The sequence below is a fragment of the Argopecten irradians genome, chromosome 7, assembly GCF_041381155.1.
Source record: "Argopecten irradians isolate NY chromosome 7, Ai_NY, whole genome shotgun sequence".
Lineage (NCBI taxonomy): Eukaryota > Metazoa > Mollusca > Bivalvia > Pectinida > Pectinidae > Argopecten > Argopecten irradians.
Genome location: NC_091140.1, coordinates 6,457,705 through 6,475,470, shown reverse-complemented (window position 1 = coordinate 6,475,470; position 17,766 = coordinate 6,457,705). Strand labels below are relative to the sequence as shown.

At 34.1% G+C, this 17,766-nt stretch overlaps 2 protein-coding genes across 2 annotated transcripts; one reads left to right on the top strand and one right to left on the bottom strand.

Moving 5' to 3' along the window:
• The first annotated feature begins 6,026 nt into the window (after positions 1 to 6,026).
• On the top strand, positions 6,027 to 9,029 carry LOC138326764 (serine-enriched protein-like). Its single transcript, XM_069272770.1, has 5 exons — positions 6,027 to 6,105; positions 6,729 to 7,008; positions 7,218 to 7,411; positions 7,644 to 7,813; positions 8,043 to 9,029. Exons 1-5 carry the CDS (start codon positions 6,027 to 6,029, stop codon positions 8,142 to 8,144), a joined length of 825 nt encoding a protein of 274 aa, XP_069128871.1. The 3' UTR covers positions 8,145 to 9,029.
• A 921-nt stretch (positions 9,030 to 9,950) lies between these two features.
• On the bottom strand, positions 9,951 to 17,048 carry LOC138327391 (transforming growth factor-beta-induced protein ig-h3-like). Its single transcript, XM_069273455.1, has 6 exons — positions 16,798 to 17,048; positions 13,898 to 14,112; positions 11,715 to 11,907; positions 11,206 to 11,301; positions 10,585 to 10,698; positions 9,951 to 10,076 (listed from the first exon to the last, which is right to left on the bottom strand). The coding sequence occupies exons 1-6, from the start codon at positions 16,949 to 16,951 to the stop codon at positions 9,982 to 9,984; spliced, it is 867 nt and encodes a 288-aa protein (XP_069129556.1). The 5' UTR covers positions 16,952 to 17,048; the 3' UTR covers positions 9,951 to 9,981.
• Positions 17,049 to 17,766: the final 718 nt, after the last annotated feature.

Sequence of the window (17,766 nt, the reverse complement as noted above, 5' to 3'; positions counted from 1 at the left end):
TGACTTAAACTTAAATATATTTTTCAGTCATAATTATTTAACAGTGACACGGATTTAACAAACTAGCACAATGTGCATTTAGACGATATTTTCAAGAAAAGTGGTTGGAAACCATATGTCACACGGGTTACAATGAGGGTTTTATCTATAGCAACACAGACGTGGAGATGATGTACAAAATAAATCAATAAGTGTGTCTGATAATGGAGTTATCTTTTCCTTATTTAATTACATAGTGATGGAGGGGTTGCTAGACTTTACAGACATAAAAGTATCCGGTCCGACATAGATTTCGAATCCGGAGATAAAAGGGATACAACACGACTTTTAAGTGTAAGAATAGTATCAGACTTTATGAAAATAATACTAAAAAGACAAGTGTGACTACATCCAGGTCATACCCTACATGTCTTTAGTACAGTGTCTATGATCATGAAACCTGAGAAAAGTATGGATATGATAAGAAATAATAATTTTAACATTTAGTCTCTTCTTCCAATTTTTAAATAATCTGATATTTTTGATGTATATATGTCAATAGAATTGAACAGCAGGCATAGCCCATTTAAGTCCTCTCCTTATAAGATGGCACATGTACAAACAAAATAAACAAGAAACTTTATTCGGTATAGTTTAACAGTTTATATTTCTTTTATATCCATTGTATCCATCCATCTCTCTCTCTCTCTTTCGGTCTAACTTTTATAACTTATCCTTCCTATTTCACTATATTGATATGCACCGTGAATTAATTATGTAAAACATATCTTTCCGATGCTGATAACGGAGACGGAACGTACTGTACTTATATATAGAACACAAGGAGTGATACGGACAAGGTAAGTAAGTAATGGAATGATGGACATCCGATAAAGCAGCAGGTTTTATAAAGTGTAACTTTCTATCTTAGTACATCAGAAGTTTATGCATTGTAAGTGAAATATGATAATTTGTCGAAGTATGATCCGCTCCTTCTCTCAGGACCCCCTCCCATCTCTGTCCGTCTGTCTCTCTGCGATAAATTGGCGATATATTTTTCACCTCGTTTTCCCCCATCCATGTCTCTACGCTTGTATGTGAAAATATTTATAATACGTTATCATATTGTACATGCATATTTATGTAAAAAAAAATATTTGTGAGAAAAAGGCTTTCTAAGCTTTGAAACCTGTACCTAATCCTCGTTGTTAAACTTCGACAATAAAAACATGTTTAAACTTTTCAGTGTCTCCTTTTTAATGACTTGTCGATCTGTGACCCCGCTCCGCGCCATATAAAAAAAACAACATTAAAATTTTACAAAATTTGATACAGTATTGTTACAAAAACGTTCAACATTAACCATTCATGTAAAAAAGCCAATTTTCTCTGCTTAACATACAACCACTTTAAAACAATATCAAACACTTTTAGGGAAGACCAAAAAAATAATGTGTCTGTTTAGGAATACCCGACCGATCCTAATTTTTTTACCCCCGACCCTATTTTTTCCCTCTTTTCTACGAAAAAAAAAATCAAAGTCAGGATTTCGATCTCAGTCACCTGTTCCGGCCATTATTTTAGAGTGAATGACACTTAAAAAAATCCTGCCAACCTACCGACCCTATTTTTTGCCAATGTAACCCTAAACAGACATATTTGTTTTTGTAATATTTCTTTTTAACTAAGATTGGAATTGTAAGCGACATCTTCTTACCAGAGATTTAAATAGTATCAATACAAACCTACTTATTACTGGTGATGTTCACCTTACCACTCAATTCTCACCTGGCCAGAATTCTTGCCAAATATCAACTTAATAATATTGTATTATCTCCCACACGCATTACAAATACCACATCAACATGTATAGATATATTTTATGTTAATAATCCAGATATTGTACAAAATGTTGACATTTTATCTCCACTATGCAGCAACCATTGTCCTGTTGTTTTAAATTTGAGTTTTAAAATACTCAAAGCTAAATCTTTAAAAAAAAACATTTACTAATTCAAAGATGCTAGATGGGACTTAATCAATCAAAGTCTTCAAACTGAAGACTGGGAATCAATTATAGGTGATAATAACGATATTGACGAAGTTAACGATCTGATCATAAATAACATTAAAACACTTACTGATACTCATATACCATCCAAAACCATCAGAATATGTCTAAATGATAAGCCATGGATGACAAACGCAATTAGGTATATGCTAAGGGTAAAAAACCGGCTACACAGAAAAGCTAAAAACACAAATAAGGAAAGTGATTGGTCTAAATTTAGAAATAAACGTAATGAAACTATTGATCTTATTAGAAATGCCAAATCTATCTATTTAAAAAAAAACCTTCAAAATTGTTTAGTAGATAAATCAGTACCTCCAGGTAAGTTATGGCGAACAGCTAAATCTATAAGTGGTATATCCAATTCTAAAAATACTTCTCATCCCCTGCGAGTCAATGGTAACTCGCCCTTACATCCAGTAGACAAAGCTGAAGCTCTTAATGATTTTTTCACTTCAATCTCCAACTCCACTGACACCACCAATGATACATTAGAGGCAGGCTTACCTCCCTTGAGCCATTTAAATTTTAATGATATTAATATTACAGAGGAATATGTACGCGATCAATTATCTATTATTAACTGTAATAAACCAGCAGGACCGGACAATCTATCACCTATCATTGTAAAAAATCTAGCACCCTCACTTGTTAAACCCTTCAAATCTTATTTCAAAAATCACTTAAGGTAAAATAACACGTTCCTGGAAATATCGTAATGTTAATGTTATATATAAAGGTAAGGGAGGAATGGAAAATCCAACTAATTATCGCCCTATTGCAATTACATCTTGTTTTATGAAGATTTTAGAAAAAATTGTATTTAAATGTTTCTTTCATACCTACACGCGTAATACTGGCTGGTCTAGGGCAATACGCTCATGTCGCCTGAGGCTGTATTGCATGGCTACCCATGCAATAAAGGCTCATGACGTCACGGCGTCAACAAATCTCTATTTCCTCGGTAAAATCTTAACATTTTTTTCACAAATATGACTGGTTTTACTATAAAAGATGCAAACAACGGAATCTGTGTTGAAAGTATCGCCTAATTTTTCTTGAATTAAAAATTGATTTTCAGTCGTGGATTTCTTCGAATTTATTTCATAATGGCGGGATATCACGGTTGTAAAATTGCAATAAAACGTCGAGGTATGAAAGAAAAATACTCTTTCATAAGAGGATAGGAAGGATAGGGGTATTCTACCCGAGGATCACAAAATGTTGCAAAACCCTCGGCAAGCCTCGGGTTTTACTACATTTTGTGACCCTCGGGTAGAATATCCCTATCCTTCATATCCACTTATGAAAGAGTCTTATAGCTTCAATCATTTTAGTAAACATCATATAATTAGTCAACACCAATCAGGCTTTCAGCAAGGAGACCCAACCGTAAACCAGTTACTTTCTTTATATAATATTATTGCAAAAAAAATAGATGAAGGAAAAGATATAAGAATGGTATTTTGTGATATAAGTAAAGCATTTGATAGAGTTTGGCATAGAGGATTATTATATAAACTTAAAAATATGGAATCAAAGGTAACTTATATGACTGGTTTGCGAGCTACTTGTCTGATAGGAAACAAAGAGTGATTTATGAAGGCTATTCTTCCAACTATAAATCTGTAACTGCTGGAGTACCCCAAGGTTCTATCCTGGGCCCCTTTCTTTTTTAGTCTTCATTAATGATATAACAAATGAAATTCATACTAATGTTAAGCTTTTTGCAGATGATACATCACTTTATGTAACTGTAGAAGATGATGTTGACACATCATGCCAGGATCTCAAAAACGACTTAGATGCTATTAATGATTGGGCTAATTTCTGGAAAATTAAATTTAATCCCGATAAAACTGTCTCTTTAACAATTACAAGAAAAAAATAGAATCCACCCCCCCCCCCATTTATTTTTAATAATTAAATTATAAATGAACTAAATTGTCACAAGCATCTCGGTCTCCTATTTAACTCCAAAGGTTTATGGAATAATCACATTCAAGATATTTATGATAAATCGTTTAAAAAATTAAATATATTAAGAACTCTTAAACATCAAGTTGATAGAAACACATTAAATATACTATACTGTTCTTATGTAAGACTCATATTAGAGTATGCCGATACTGTCTGGAGTAACTGTACTATTAGTGAATCTAAACTACTTATTAGAGTATGCCGATTTGACCTCTTGAGTGTCTGGAGTAAACTGTACTATTAGTGAATCTAAACTACTTGAATCTGTTCAAATCGAAGCAATGAAATTAATTACAGGATTGCGAAGTGGAACATCACATCATAAACTTTATTCTGAAACAGGTTTGGAACTTCTATCTACTAGACGTCACAAACATAAACTTATTTTAATGTACAAAATATTAAATCATATGACACCTATATACTTATATGACATAGTTGACCATTTATAAATAATGATGTTCCACTTCACAATCTGAGGCACCATAGACTCTTTAACATTCCTCGTTATACAACAAAATCTTTTCGGTAATAGCTATTTTCCTGATGTCATGCGAATTTGGAACTCATTTGATACTGATATAACTTTAGCGCCATCTTTAGGTATATTTAAATGAAAATTGAATATTGCAAATCCTGTTCCTCTACTTATCACTCCTATTTTCTTAAATTGTAACCCTAGAAAACTAAATATCATTCTTTGTCAACTAAGGAATAATGCTAGTGATCTTAGCAATGATAAATTTACTGACCACCCAATTCTTGATCCATCATGCTCATGTGGCTATCACACTGAAGACCCTACCCATTTCTTTTTTTACTGTCCTAATTATACAATTTTAAGAAACTTGATTAATGATATTCATACTAAAGTTAACTCACTTCTGGTGATATTGATTTACCTGTAGATGTAAATGAATTTATTTTTATCTAAAGTCAATCAATATATTACGTCATCTAAACGTTTATAATGATATCTTTAATCTCTCTATAGTAATTTCATATAAATCTATTTTCTCAAAATCCTTGTACATCTTAACTCATTTGTTATCTAATGTTATCTACAATTACTGATTATGTAGATTTATATACATATATATAAATTTACATATGTATACAATCTATGCCTACATCAAAATTCTGTTTATATGTACATAATCTGTCTTCTGTCTTAGTCACTAGCCTACTGGAATGAAAGGAGAATGAATGAGTGTGTGTAAGCAGTTAATGATATAAAATAAAATAATATCTTAGTTAATTAATTGAATTATACACACCATCATAGAGAAGATTTATATAGGCATAGCCTGTTATCTAATCCATTTATATGTATTTGCATATAATAAAATTTGTTGAAATGAATAAAATAGTATTATATTTAAATCTCTGTTCTTACGAATCAAAACCATTTTCTAAATAGCACTGGACAAAACAACTGTACTTAAAAAAAATAAACACATCTTATCTAACTTTGTAGATGTTTTTACTGTAATTATTATGCTAGTCAGCATTATAAGCATGCCAAATTAATCGTTATTACAACCTAATAAGTACTACTATACACCCCTCTAAGTAGGCCCTGTTGGTGGTAAATTACTCAGGATTTATTGGATTAACGGTCCCAAGCCGTTTACATAGATAGGCGATAAAACGTAAATCGTTTAACAACTCATCCGTCTCCAAAAACACCTCAGGTGTGACCTGGGGCGTGGTCTCCCCAAGCTGACCTTCCACGTGACCTTGGGGACCCATATAGGACATCGACTCGTCGTTGAGGAGGTGTGACCAGTGTCCGAGTCTGAGTATAGATGACCTGCCACTGGACATTGAGTGAGGAGTATAATACGTCACCAGAGTCGGTCGTCACACAACACATCACGACCTTTGACCTCTTCACATGTCCATAGCTCCACTTCTTACTAGTAATTGATTACTTTAATCATAAACGTGTTTCGAACACCAGTGTTAATATATAGTTACTGATATAGTTACGAGAATGTCTAAATCAGAATCCCGAGCCCTGCTTTTGGACAACGATCACCTGGATATATCCACATCCGATCTCGAAAAGGACGGTAAGTGTCAATTTTCTAAATAATTCACAAAACAAACTTAAGTCAAAATCTGGTTTAAATAATAATTATTCACACAAGATAAAGAAGGAGAAAAACTTAAGTTTTGACTTAAGTCTGTAATTTTGTTTCGAGAAATTGATTCTACACGTACATGTGTTTTTAAATTGGAGATATTTTGTTTAGTCTAATATCTTATTTTGGATGATTTTAATCATTTCTCATGTTTCTTCTTATCTATATCCCGTATTTCTATATCATATTGCGAGGACTTCATTTTTGACGTCTAAGCGTGTAAACAATGTATACGTATACACTATACATTTTGCTGTCAATAAATAAATTCATTTAATTGAACTACAAAAATGTACAAAAAATCAGTCTTTTCCTGTGATCTTAACAGTACATGAACAACGCGTTGATGCATATCCATTCTAAAACTTTCATTTGCATATTTAGAAGTACAATGTATCTTGACAAACAATTGTACTTTAAAGGGAATGAGATTGAGGGAATATTCATCACATCAAACAGAAATTTAGATATTTCACTGTTTTTAAATCATATAAACATTATCATTTTGATACAAGAAATAAATGAATTAATTGTACAAATTATGTTTTCAGGATTTTCCTCTGGGTATGACTCAGCGCTTGAAGTTTCCGATACAGAAACAAGTCAACTTGAAAAACCACAACAAACATACTTAACATGTGATCATCAGACATGTGATAGCGAGTCTGAAGACGAGGCTACGGAAGTGATGAGTTACAAGAGCACTAGCGCCCTCTGTGAGCATCTCAAATACATTGTCTCCATGCCAGAGCTGTGTGATGTCACGTTTTTGGTTGGGCCAACTAAAGTTCCGGTTCACGGTGTAAAGGCGATTCTTGGCACAAGAAGCAGGTAAATACATCATATTATCAAAAGCTTAATTGTTGTATCATGAATGATATGATTTTAAAACTAATAAAGTTACATTATAGGTCTACATATTACTGTGCACAATCTAAAGCAGTGTATTAAAATGAAAATATCTACAAATGACGCGACGTTATCCATTTTGCTGAATAAGGAGTTTTCGTTGATGATAAATATGCTTTGAACTATTCCAGGGTCTTGTACCAACTCATTCTCAATCAACAACATAAGAAAAATGCCGAGAGATCAGCATTCAAGAAATTGCGGAAATCTCATTCCAAGTCGCAAGTCGTCATAGAAGTAAACAAGTATGAACCAGAGGACTTCCGAATGTTAATGCAATTTGTACATTGTGGAACGGTGGACATCGGAGTCCAAAATGTAGCAGGTATTTCGATATTCAAACTCTATTAAAAATCGATATATTGTCAAACTAAATTCATAGATATGCATTTGAATATTATTACCATTTTCAAAACATCGCAGAATTTATCAAAAAAAAGAGCAAAGCAATTTAAAGGACATTGTTTATCAAACATATTGACAGAAGTTGTATCTGCGAGGACACATTTCTATTAATATTATGTGATAATTATTATGTGATATTTATCGTTTTGTAGGATTACTGTGCGGGGCCTATCAGTTTGGTTTGGATGATCTACGATCTGCCTGTTGGGACTTCGTCCGTCGGTCTCTCGACAATTTCCATGGAGAAGACAATGCGCATGCGTTGATGGCATCAGCCTTCCGATATAACCAACACAAGTCCACAAGGAAACTTGTTTCAAAGGTAACATTCTTCAACCTATAATCGCCAGAGGAACATCAACAGCAGTAGTAAAAGCTGAGCTTTCAGTTCCGAGAGATAGTACATCATTTAGTGACAATAAATGCTTAATCACACCCCCTTAAACATGTATCAATCTAATTAGTGGTTACACCGGATAGAACGCTGTTAAATTAAGCAAGATAATTGGTTTTATGTAATTGACGAAAAAATGTTTGTTTTTATTTTACAGATCAACAAGTCTCTACTAGAAATGGACCACAAAATCAAAGAAACCACACAGAATATATCTAACGTCTCCACAAAGACAACAAAACTGTCTACAACAGTATAGTGTAGATAAAGTTGCTGCTGGATTTATCAGACTTGTGAACCGCCATGGCTATTCCTAGACCGCGTCTCAGTGTTGTAGCTTTTGACTACACGTAACAGACCAATGTCCAGGAGGCGAATCGACATTCCGAGACAGGAATCAGAGCGCCCTTTGTTCAAGGACAAATCTACAGGAGCAAAGACCGATCCATTTCTCGGACTCGGACATCAGACAGATGGCTGACGAACGTTGATCCACGGAGATTTGAATCATCACCCATGGTTACACGTGCACCGCTTTGACCAGCAGGGCGTCCCTATCACGGATATGACGTCATTCGGTAGTGATCATAGTAAAAGTGCTTACTTACAGTGATTTTATAAAGACACTGACTTATTAAATAGATATTTAAAATGTGTAACAGAAGGGACACGTCATCCCTTCTTCCCGAAGTGCTGAACCGGACTACGTGCTGTAATAAATGAACAATCGACTAGGCCTACTTGAGACAAACGACTGACGTTAGACGTCAAGCACTCTATACAATATTCTAGTATGCGTTTCTCGTTCTTAATTTACCTTAAATATGTTGTTAGGAATACATTATATGTCATCAGAATTATGTTATTACCGATGTCATCTTGTTAACCGGAAGTTGTTAACCGGAAGTCGACTGGACCTTGGTAAACTTCGAATAATTTGAGTATCCGTGTTCATTGTACATTAAACTATGGGAAAACATGGTCGGGACCATCCAAATAGTTCGAATTTAACCGGGTCGCCAAGTTATGAGTTCGAGTGGAATGGGCCCAGCTGCATGTGGTTGATTTGATAGTGTGTGTGGTGGACATGCGCAGTGAGTAGTGCGATAGCATGATATCTAGAGGATAAAGACACGAGCTTAACAGTATATTAATGAGAGAATGACTATTATAAAAACGACACAATGTCCATTGTAATTTATTGTGATTTAATTTAAAATAAATATACATTGTTGATATCAATGATATTTTATTTGTTGGCGTTCTTCTATAGTTATTGCAATCCTTCATTCTTTCCCTAATCCCAGTTTAATCTTAGAAGTAAACGAAAACTTATATATTTACAAGTTTTAAAACATATTCAACCGTTCTAATTTTGTTAACGTATCGTGCATTGCTATGAATTTCGACATGTTATAATCTAGAAGTGGTTTCTCTTGCTTCTGCTCCGCATGAATCATTGTATGGTCCCTCAATTGGAGATACTTACATAATAAGATATTTGAGAATACACAAAGTACACATAATGCTCTCCATGCAATAAATAGAGAAAAGAGGAAAATGGAGGAAAGAATAATAAATCATTGGCGACTTTAGATGTTGTCATTATATTGCAGGTTATGATACAGACAAGAAACGTTCAGGAAACGAGAAATCAGAGTCTAAAGCAAATACGGGTAAAACAGGAAACTACAAGTTTGTAAAATGTTAAATTATGGTTTCAGACCCTGTTTAAACTAGTAATAGTTTGTATGTCTAGATATCAGTTGTGTTCAACTACATTTTGTACACCTAAGAAATGACAAATAACTAGTTTAAATAGTACTAAAATGCCCATTTGTTCTAAAGGTAATTAGCTGAATTACTCGGTTATTTGCATAGTCTTTGACAATATTTTCTCTAAAATAGGCAAATGGACAGAGAATGAAGTTTTCGAAAAGTTTTGTGGAGTGCAGTTGAAAAGACGTAATGTATTTCTATATGAATATTGTCGTTAAACTGTGATTAACCTAACCAACATTACATCAAGTGTGTCCTGGGTTTAAACAAAGAACAAAGACCTATAGCAGTTTAACTACAAACTATTTATTGAGACATTACACGGGAGTAAGTAAGGAATCGATCTGATGTATAACTCCATTAGTGAGAGGTTGGTCCGCCTTCACTACCAAGGCGTTGTTGATATGTACACCTGGGAACAGAAATAGGATTACCAGTGGCTAAAGATTTAATATGCTAATTATTTCACTAATGACTTATCAGTATGTAATCACCACAAGACAAACGCAAAACGTTAAAGAAGATGTGCTATAAATCATTTCGGAGAACATTCCATTGAGATATAAAATAAGTTCTAAAATGCAACATAGCAACATGTAAAAAGATAATGTGTTGGATTTTGGCCGATGATATGCATAATTTTTTAATCAAATGGATACGAAAATATGCATGTACGAACTATTTTCCCTATCGGACAGTATATATGGTTCTATTCACTATGATGACAAATGAAAGACACATATCGATAGATAAAAATAAAATCAAAGACAACTGTAGTGACTAAATTAAAAGATTTTAGGAAAGGAATGCAGTTCATGTAGAACGTTTAGTGAAAAGAACAAATAGAATCTTGCATGGAAAGAATGCAATAATCGCGAAGTTCGAATGAGATACTAAGAGAAAACGTGTGATAGACTTACCGGTACTGTCAATATGGACGGTCAAGTCTGTGCCCTGTAGGGTGGTCAGTTTCATTCCGTCCGTCAGTCCGGCGGAAAACATGGTCTGGTTGACCACGTGGTACTTCAGTATATCTGTATAGAAGAGATTACAATTCGACAAAGAACTTAACTTAATTCCAGTGTCGGCATTCCAGCTGTGCGTTATCAACTCTTGTGCAACGGTGTATGATGGGAGTACACTCAGAATTTTCGCTTTATCCCCATACGTAGCATAACAATCTCTACAAATTAATCTTTATAATGCCATCTTCTTTAGATATAGTCTTCAGAATTCCAAACTCATTTTGGGACTCTTTTTTTTACCCATGGAATTATTATGTAGCTATATCAGCCAATCATAAGCGAAGCTACTATTGACGACACCATTTTTACCTTTATGGACTGATAAAATAAATATTTAAGCCAATGAAAATGCTCATTGCAAGCCAAATTGAATTATTACTCAATCACCTGAAACCAGATAATTTTGGATAAAATGCACTGCACAATATATGCAATAGTTGCTAAGGGTACCAGGAATCAGATACTATCAAGCAGCATTGATATTTCAGACGTTCGGTAATAAAATATTCTTCTTACTTGCGAAAGCATCCTTGTCGGCAGTAAGGGACTCCAGACTTCCTAACGCATTATTGAAAGCATCATTGTTGGGTGCAAACAAGGTATAATGTCCCTCTGTAGATTACAAAAATCCAAATAACATAACGATTGTGTATGATTTGAACTGAAAATTGACATGCAACTGTTTCAGTGTTAGAATAGGAACATATGCGTTACTCTAACCGAAAGCGTCTTCGGTTACCTCCTAAGGGTATTTTCGCAAAGTCTGCTTTCAAACATATCAAGGTGTGATAATTTGCGAAATACTGTCGCTATAAATACACTAGTTTGCAGTTTGTTTATTCCTATGTCAAATGAAAAATAAAATTTTGTTTGTTAATTTCACTCTTACAATAACACAATATAATGAAAGAATACCAACGTCTCCATTCCATTAAAAACTACATGTATAATAATATGTAACCGTATAAAATTAGCTGCAGACTAAAAATTAAACTGTTAATAACTTTCAGCATTGAGAATCTTACTTTCGCGCAATACCGTCTCAAGGCCAACCAAGTTAAGGGCGGAAAATAAATCAATGAATTCGCTTTCGTCCCTCGCCAAGTACTGTGAGATGGAGAGTACAGCAGGGAACAGGACGGTGTCAACAGCGTGGAGAACTCCGTTCGTCAGAATGGTGTCACCTCCGGTCACTGTGGAGCCGTCCACTACTACTTTCTGTTATGATGGACAATGCATGGGTAATATAATGGTAATACAAGGATGATACAGGGAGAATACATCTATATCCTCATACTTAATTTATAATAATCGTGAACATCGAGTTGAAATTCTTAAACATTAGACATTTTTCAGACAATATTCAATCAATTGTTCAACAATTTAACTTAGTTAACTTTACAACAATTGGTTTTTGAAGACCATCAAAATCAACTCCACGTCAAAACACATGGAATAGATAATTATGGATCCACCAGAGTGCCCTAAGACCTTTCAGACGTTTTAAAGTTCTAGATAAAAACCGGTAAAATCATACTCTACATAGTATTTGAAGGGTGGAAAGCTCTTAGAGCGATACTTTTCCTTTTAAGGATGTACTCCTCTGAGAAGTCAAAATTTTCTTGTATTCAACTGTTTTTTTCTCATACAGACTTTTTGAAATAGGAGCTCATACTATGAAAGAAACGAAAGAAAAATATGTGTCCGTGAGCTTGTTTTTGAGACATTGTCGCTCAAAGATACCTAGTTGACAAAATCCATTATTCTGATATGTATGAATGGTCGTAGAATTAATTTTACGGTAGTCTTCTTTAAAAATATACCAGCTATGATGAATAAGACTCATATTTTGTCTTATAAAAACAGCATATGCTACCCCTACCCCTTAGTTTTGAGATACAATATACACCATTTTCGGTCATTTTTGCCAAATTTAACCCTTTTATAGAAAAAGTTGTGGTATTAAACTTTTTTTTCAATATTTTGCATATCAATAGGAAAAGTTGTTTTTTTCTAAATCAGGCAGAGAAGTAGGGGGTCTGTTTTCTTACTTTTTTTGCCTCATTTAAATATTTGTTATTTTTCAATATTTTAGAGTAAAAAAAACCCAAAAGTGCTCAAATAACCATTAAATGTTAAAATAAAGTGACAAAATGTTTCATTTCAAACATTAATGCTCAATTTTTAAATTACTACGAACCTAGTAATGATTAACCGCAAAAATTCGCTCGATACAGCAAAAAATCCTGGTACATTGATGATTTAAGAAAAAACAATTTAAGTAAGAAATGGTAAAACTTTGGTTCCTGTAGCGGGCAACGGGGGGAAGGGAATTAGTGTTCAGTTTTACTCGCTTGGATGAGAGGATATGACAAAACTTACGACCTTATTACATAATCATCTCTCTAGCCATACCATAACCATAACACTCCACTCAAAGGGAAAAAAAAAGACACATTTTCAAAATGGCCGCCAAATGGGCCATTTCTTAAAATCCCTGTATGATAAAATCTACTAAGAATAGAAATGTAGTTTTCTGACAAATTTTGCAACTGGCAACTTGCTACAGATATATATCAATTGTATTTGAAAATCTCATAACTTCTTTTATCTATGTCGAAACGAGACTTCAAAGGGTCTGAAACCTCATACATCCTTAAAATCATCCTACACATCTATACAAAGTGCCTTTACTAAGAAGATTGAAGCCCTATTTGCACAAATGTTTAACAGTCGCCTATTATTAGTAATATATAGTGTATTTTGCCGATTTATTATGCATAAGCGAGGCCTTCGTGCTGGCTATAAAAAGTCTCTTTGTATAGATGTGTAGGATAATTTTGAAAGGACAATTATCGCTCTTTCCAACCGAAGTAACCGTTTTTATGAAGATTTGCTAGAAATGTGTTTATAGCCGCCAAAAGTAGGAGGGTTAGAAATTTTGAGCCTAGAAGCTTTCCACCCTTCTCGTATATAGTACTATGTAGAGTATGATTCTTATCGTTATTAAATCTATACCTCTGAAAATGGTCTTAGGGCACTCTGGTGGGTTCACAATACTGTAATTAATTCTCAGATCTCTGTGCATCAAAACCGCTTAACAAATTGGAGGATAAATGTAGATAATTATTGTTTAGAACTTTCAATTTTGTAGTCAAAAGCATATTGATGTTTTAATTATTAGGAAAAATGAACATTAGAAACAAACCCCATTGGGATATTTGTTGATGGTGAATGTTCTATTATTGAGGGCGGTAACGCTCATTCCATTAGTAAGAAGAGGGGCGATCAGGATGCCGTTGGTGACGTGGTATAGGAGAAGGTTGGTAAGAGCTGTGGTGTCCACCCCTTGTAAGTTACTGAGAAGGCCCGGAGTAAGTTTGTTGAAGGCATCATTGGTCGGGGCAAATATGGTGAGTGTACCTACACATGGTCAGGGATGTAGTACAACAATTATCATCTTTATGTATTCTTCTATTAATTGAATAAAACAATTGGGATATACATATAGTTGTATACTTGTAGACATACCCAAAGAAATGTATTGTTAGTGGAGATGAAGAAGAGAATTACCCTTTCGAGCAAAATGTCAAAAGCTTTTCTTCCTTCAGCATTATGGCAACGTTTCCGAAATCATATGAATGATAAACTATTGAATTATTTCAGAAACAGTGACACCGACAAATATTACACACGAAAGCGTGAGTGAAAATAACAAACATGGCTTTGCTAAGAATGCACTACATTCATAAGCATTTAACCCCCTTATGATTTAAACATAGGATTCATTTAGTCCCTTTATTCCAAAGAATAATTAATGGAGTTCACTGAGCTTATTCAACAGCTTGTTGTAAAATGATTGTCACCCTCTTGCGTCAATATGTTTGATAAACCACCCATGTATATTCAGAAACTTTTGATAACGTTCTTTTCAAATTGTGTAAGAAAACATAAATTGCAACATTACCATGGCAAAATAAATGAATTAATTTAAGTTCTTTCATAAAGAACCTAATAATGATACAAGTATTCACCTATCTAGTCAACAATCAAATATAACTTGGAACAAGTGATTGTCAACTTCTTACAGCATATTAGTGTTTTAACTATGTTGGATATTTAGGTATCGATGGAAAAATACATGGAATGATGCCTGCGCTATTTAGTGTTGTTGTTTCTATCTATGGTTCTATATAATGTTAATTTTGTTTTGATTTTTTTATTTCGACATATAACGTCTTGTCGATGGATAATTGGGGAAGAGCCTTTATCGCCGGTATTGGGAAATGGTCATAGCTACACGAAATGGCATATCTTTCGGTCAAGGGTCAAGACGTTCAACTATGCCAGATTTCGTAACATAGACGTGACCTATAAGATAAGACGTTAACACACAGGCACGTTTAATATATTGTTGTTCTTACTATTTTCGTATCGATAGATATTTGACACAATATGGATGTTACAATATGCACAGTTGAGCACTGCGTCAATTCGACCATACCAGTTTTCGGAGTTTGTTAACACAAATTTCACTGAACTTATTTGATGAACAATTTATAACAATCCATGAAGTTTGTTTTTATGTTTTTTACTATCTTTTAGACATATGTTAACAATATGTTTGAATTTTATGAAATTGCACGTTAAAAGAAGGGTATCACTTTGGGTCTTTTTACGGCCACTCGGTGAGCAGCAAGATATTTTGGATGGAGATACCTTAGGGTCAGCGGTATATTGTATACTTTTCAGAACAATTGTTTCTGGGTTCAATGTAATTTCAGAGGTCAGAGGGTAAGAATTGACGTTTTAAGTTCCACATAATTAAAAGTAATGTATTAGTGAAGGAATGACATTTTTGCAGTTTTTGGCTACAAATCATAAATTGACCAGTATGATTCATTTTTGTGAATTTCAGCTCGCAAAGCAGATAAACAATCGATTAAAAAGATCACACTGACCTAATAACACATTATAATGTCAATGGTGTTGTTAAATCCTGTTGCAGCTACTGTATTCGAGACGCCTGTTTCGATCGTGTATTAAGAAAGCAGGCACACTTTTAACATTCTACATGCAGTGTAGGTGTTGTTTGAGATTTTTACGCAAAACAAATCTTAAATAAACTGTATTTAACAAGGAAAATTCAGAAAATAATTAGTTGACAGACGATGGCATTGCCGTTTTTAAATATGACCTAAATTTCCCCGTCACCAAACCCATGTGACCCTAAAAATGTTATTCCCTTGAGCAGATCATGCCAAATTTAGTGCTAATCAATCTATATTAAATGAACAAAGGATTGAAAAAATGAAAGTCCAAGCCGCGAGATTAAAATCACAAATGAAGTCGCCCTTTACGCAATGATGCAACAGGTACACCTATCTGTAGGTGTTACTCTCATTACACAAACTCAATTAACTTAAGCACCTGCTTTAAACATGGCAAAACCACAAGGTGCTAAGCTTAAGATTACAACCGATACTCCCCGTCACCCAACCCATTTGACCCTAGGACGACGTAATAATATCAATTCAAGATCCACACGCAGTCTCAATCTAGAAAATCGTTATAAAATGAAAGTTGCCAGTCATATCAAATTTAGTTTTAATGTTAAATAGAATAAATACTTAACAGGTCACTCTTGACTGTTTTCAGAACTGAAATTTACAAAGCACGGATTTTCTAGCAAAAACTGCATACATTGTTTCCATTATATTTATTTAACAACATCATGTTTTTTTCTTTCTTTGACCTCTGAAATTACCAGAAAAAATCGGATGTTCTGAATAGCATAAAGTATACAACTGACCCTAAAGTAGCATACAAAATATTTTGCTTATCACTAAGTGTCCGGAAAAAGGCCCAAAGTGATAAAACTCCTTTACGCCATTTCACCCTTTTATTTTTGGTGAATATCATCTCTAAAATGTGATACATTTTCCCAATATGTACGTGTGTTAAATGTTAGTATGACTGATGTCAGATGGATAAAGGGAACGACAGACATTACAAGGTTCAGAAGACCATCCTAGTTTTTATATACTGTAGATCCTTTTTGGACATGCTGTTCTGTAAAATCATACACATGACATATAAATATCTTACCAGGGCTGTCCAGTGCTCCACTGAGTTGGGCTTGGTTCAGAAGTCCCTCTAAGATACTAAATTCGCTGTTACCCTGTATATACTGGAACAAAGTCCTGTTTTCAGCACAGAGTCCAATGGCCAGTTGGGACAGGACTAAGAGTAGGACCTTCATGTTGATACCACTGAGGGACTGCTTCCGTACAAGGTCTGGTGCTACAAAAGGGCTTTGACGTCTGTTACAGTCAACGTTGTACACCTTAATGGCCGATTGGTGAGAAAACCCAGGTGTCGTTATTATGAAATATTCGATCAGTTTAGTTTAGTGTGCTTATATACGGCTGGCAGTCTGATAAACTCTGAGGAAGTGTATACGTACCAAATATAGGAATTTACTTCCAAATTCTTGTATCTATTGACTGTTTATCCTTTTATCGCCAAGTTATAGATATAGTCTGTTTACATAATTGTATAATCTTTTTTTCATTTTTTAATTTCCGACAAATGTTATCAAGATTATGTCATAATGTCCTTGACATAAAAAAAGTGTATGTCATCCATTACAATAAACTTTATTGTCATTCATGTAACACTGTCACAATAAGTTAAGCTACACAGTTTGTTAGTGAATTATTACAAAATAGTAATGGGCCTAAAAGAAATTAGTTTCGGGCCAGTTGAAGAATTCTATAGGGAAATGTAGACAGACGAAATATTAGGGTTTTACTTTTTACAAAAGAATTTGCAATCATTTACTTTACACTGCGTCAGTTTTGGATCCAAAGTATAACATAACAATTATGAATCGGTGCAGGCAAGAACGGTAAGGTTCGCCCTGAATGACTACGCATGCAACAATCTTCTTATTTCATGTTCTATTAACTAAAGTGGTGCACACTTCAGATCAGAGGTCACGTTTCAGAAATGATTATTGTTCTATCGCATCTGTAATGTCACTGAAGACACCCGTTTATCACACTAGATTACTCA

Bases quoted from the DNA above. Each gene is read 5' to 3' on its own strand.
- LOC138326764 (XM_069272770.1), top strand. From the start codon at position 6,027: ATGTCTAAATCAGAATCCCGAGCCCTGCTTTTGGACAACGATCACCTG. The intron at 6,106-6,728 runs GTAAGTGTCAAT...TTATGTTTTCAG, and splicing joins ATCCGATCTCGAAAAGGACG to GATTTTCCTCTGGGTATGAC. The intron at 7,814-8,042 runs GTAACATTCTTC...TTTATTTTACAG, and splicing joins CAAGGAAACTTGTTTCAAAG to ATCAACAAGTCTCTACTAGA.
- LOC138327391 (XM_069273455.1), bottom strand. From the start codon at position 16,951: ATGAAGGTCCTACTCTTAGTCCTGTCCCAACTGGCCATTGGACTCTGT. The intron at 14,113-16,797 runs GTAAGATATTTA...GACCATGTGTAG, and splicing joins TGGAGCACTGGACAGCCCTG to GTACACTCACCATATTTGCC. The intron at 11,302-11,714 runs GTAAGATTCTCA...TGTAATCTACAG, and splicing joins TGAGACGGTATTGCGCGAAA to AGGGACATTATACCTTGTTT.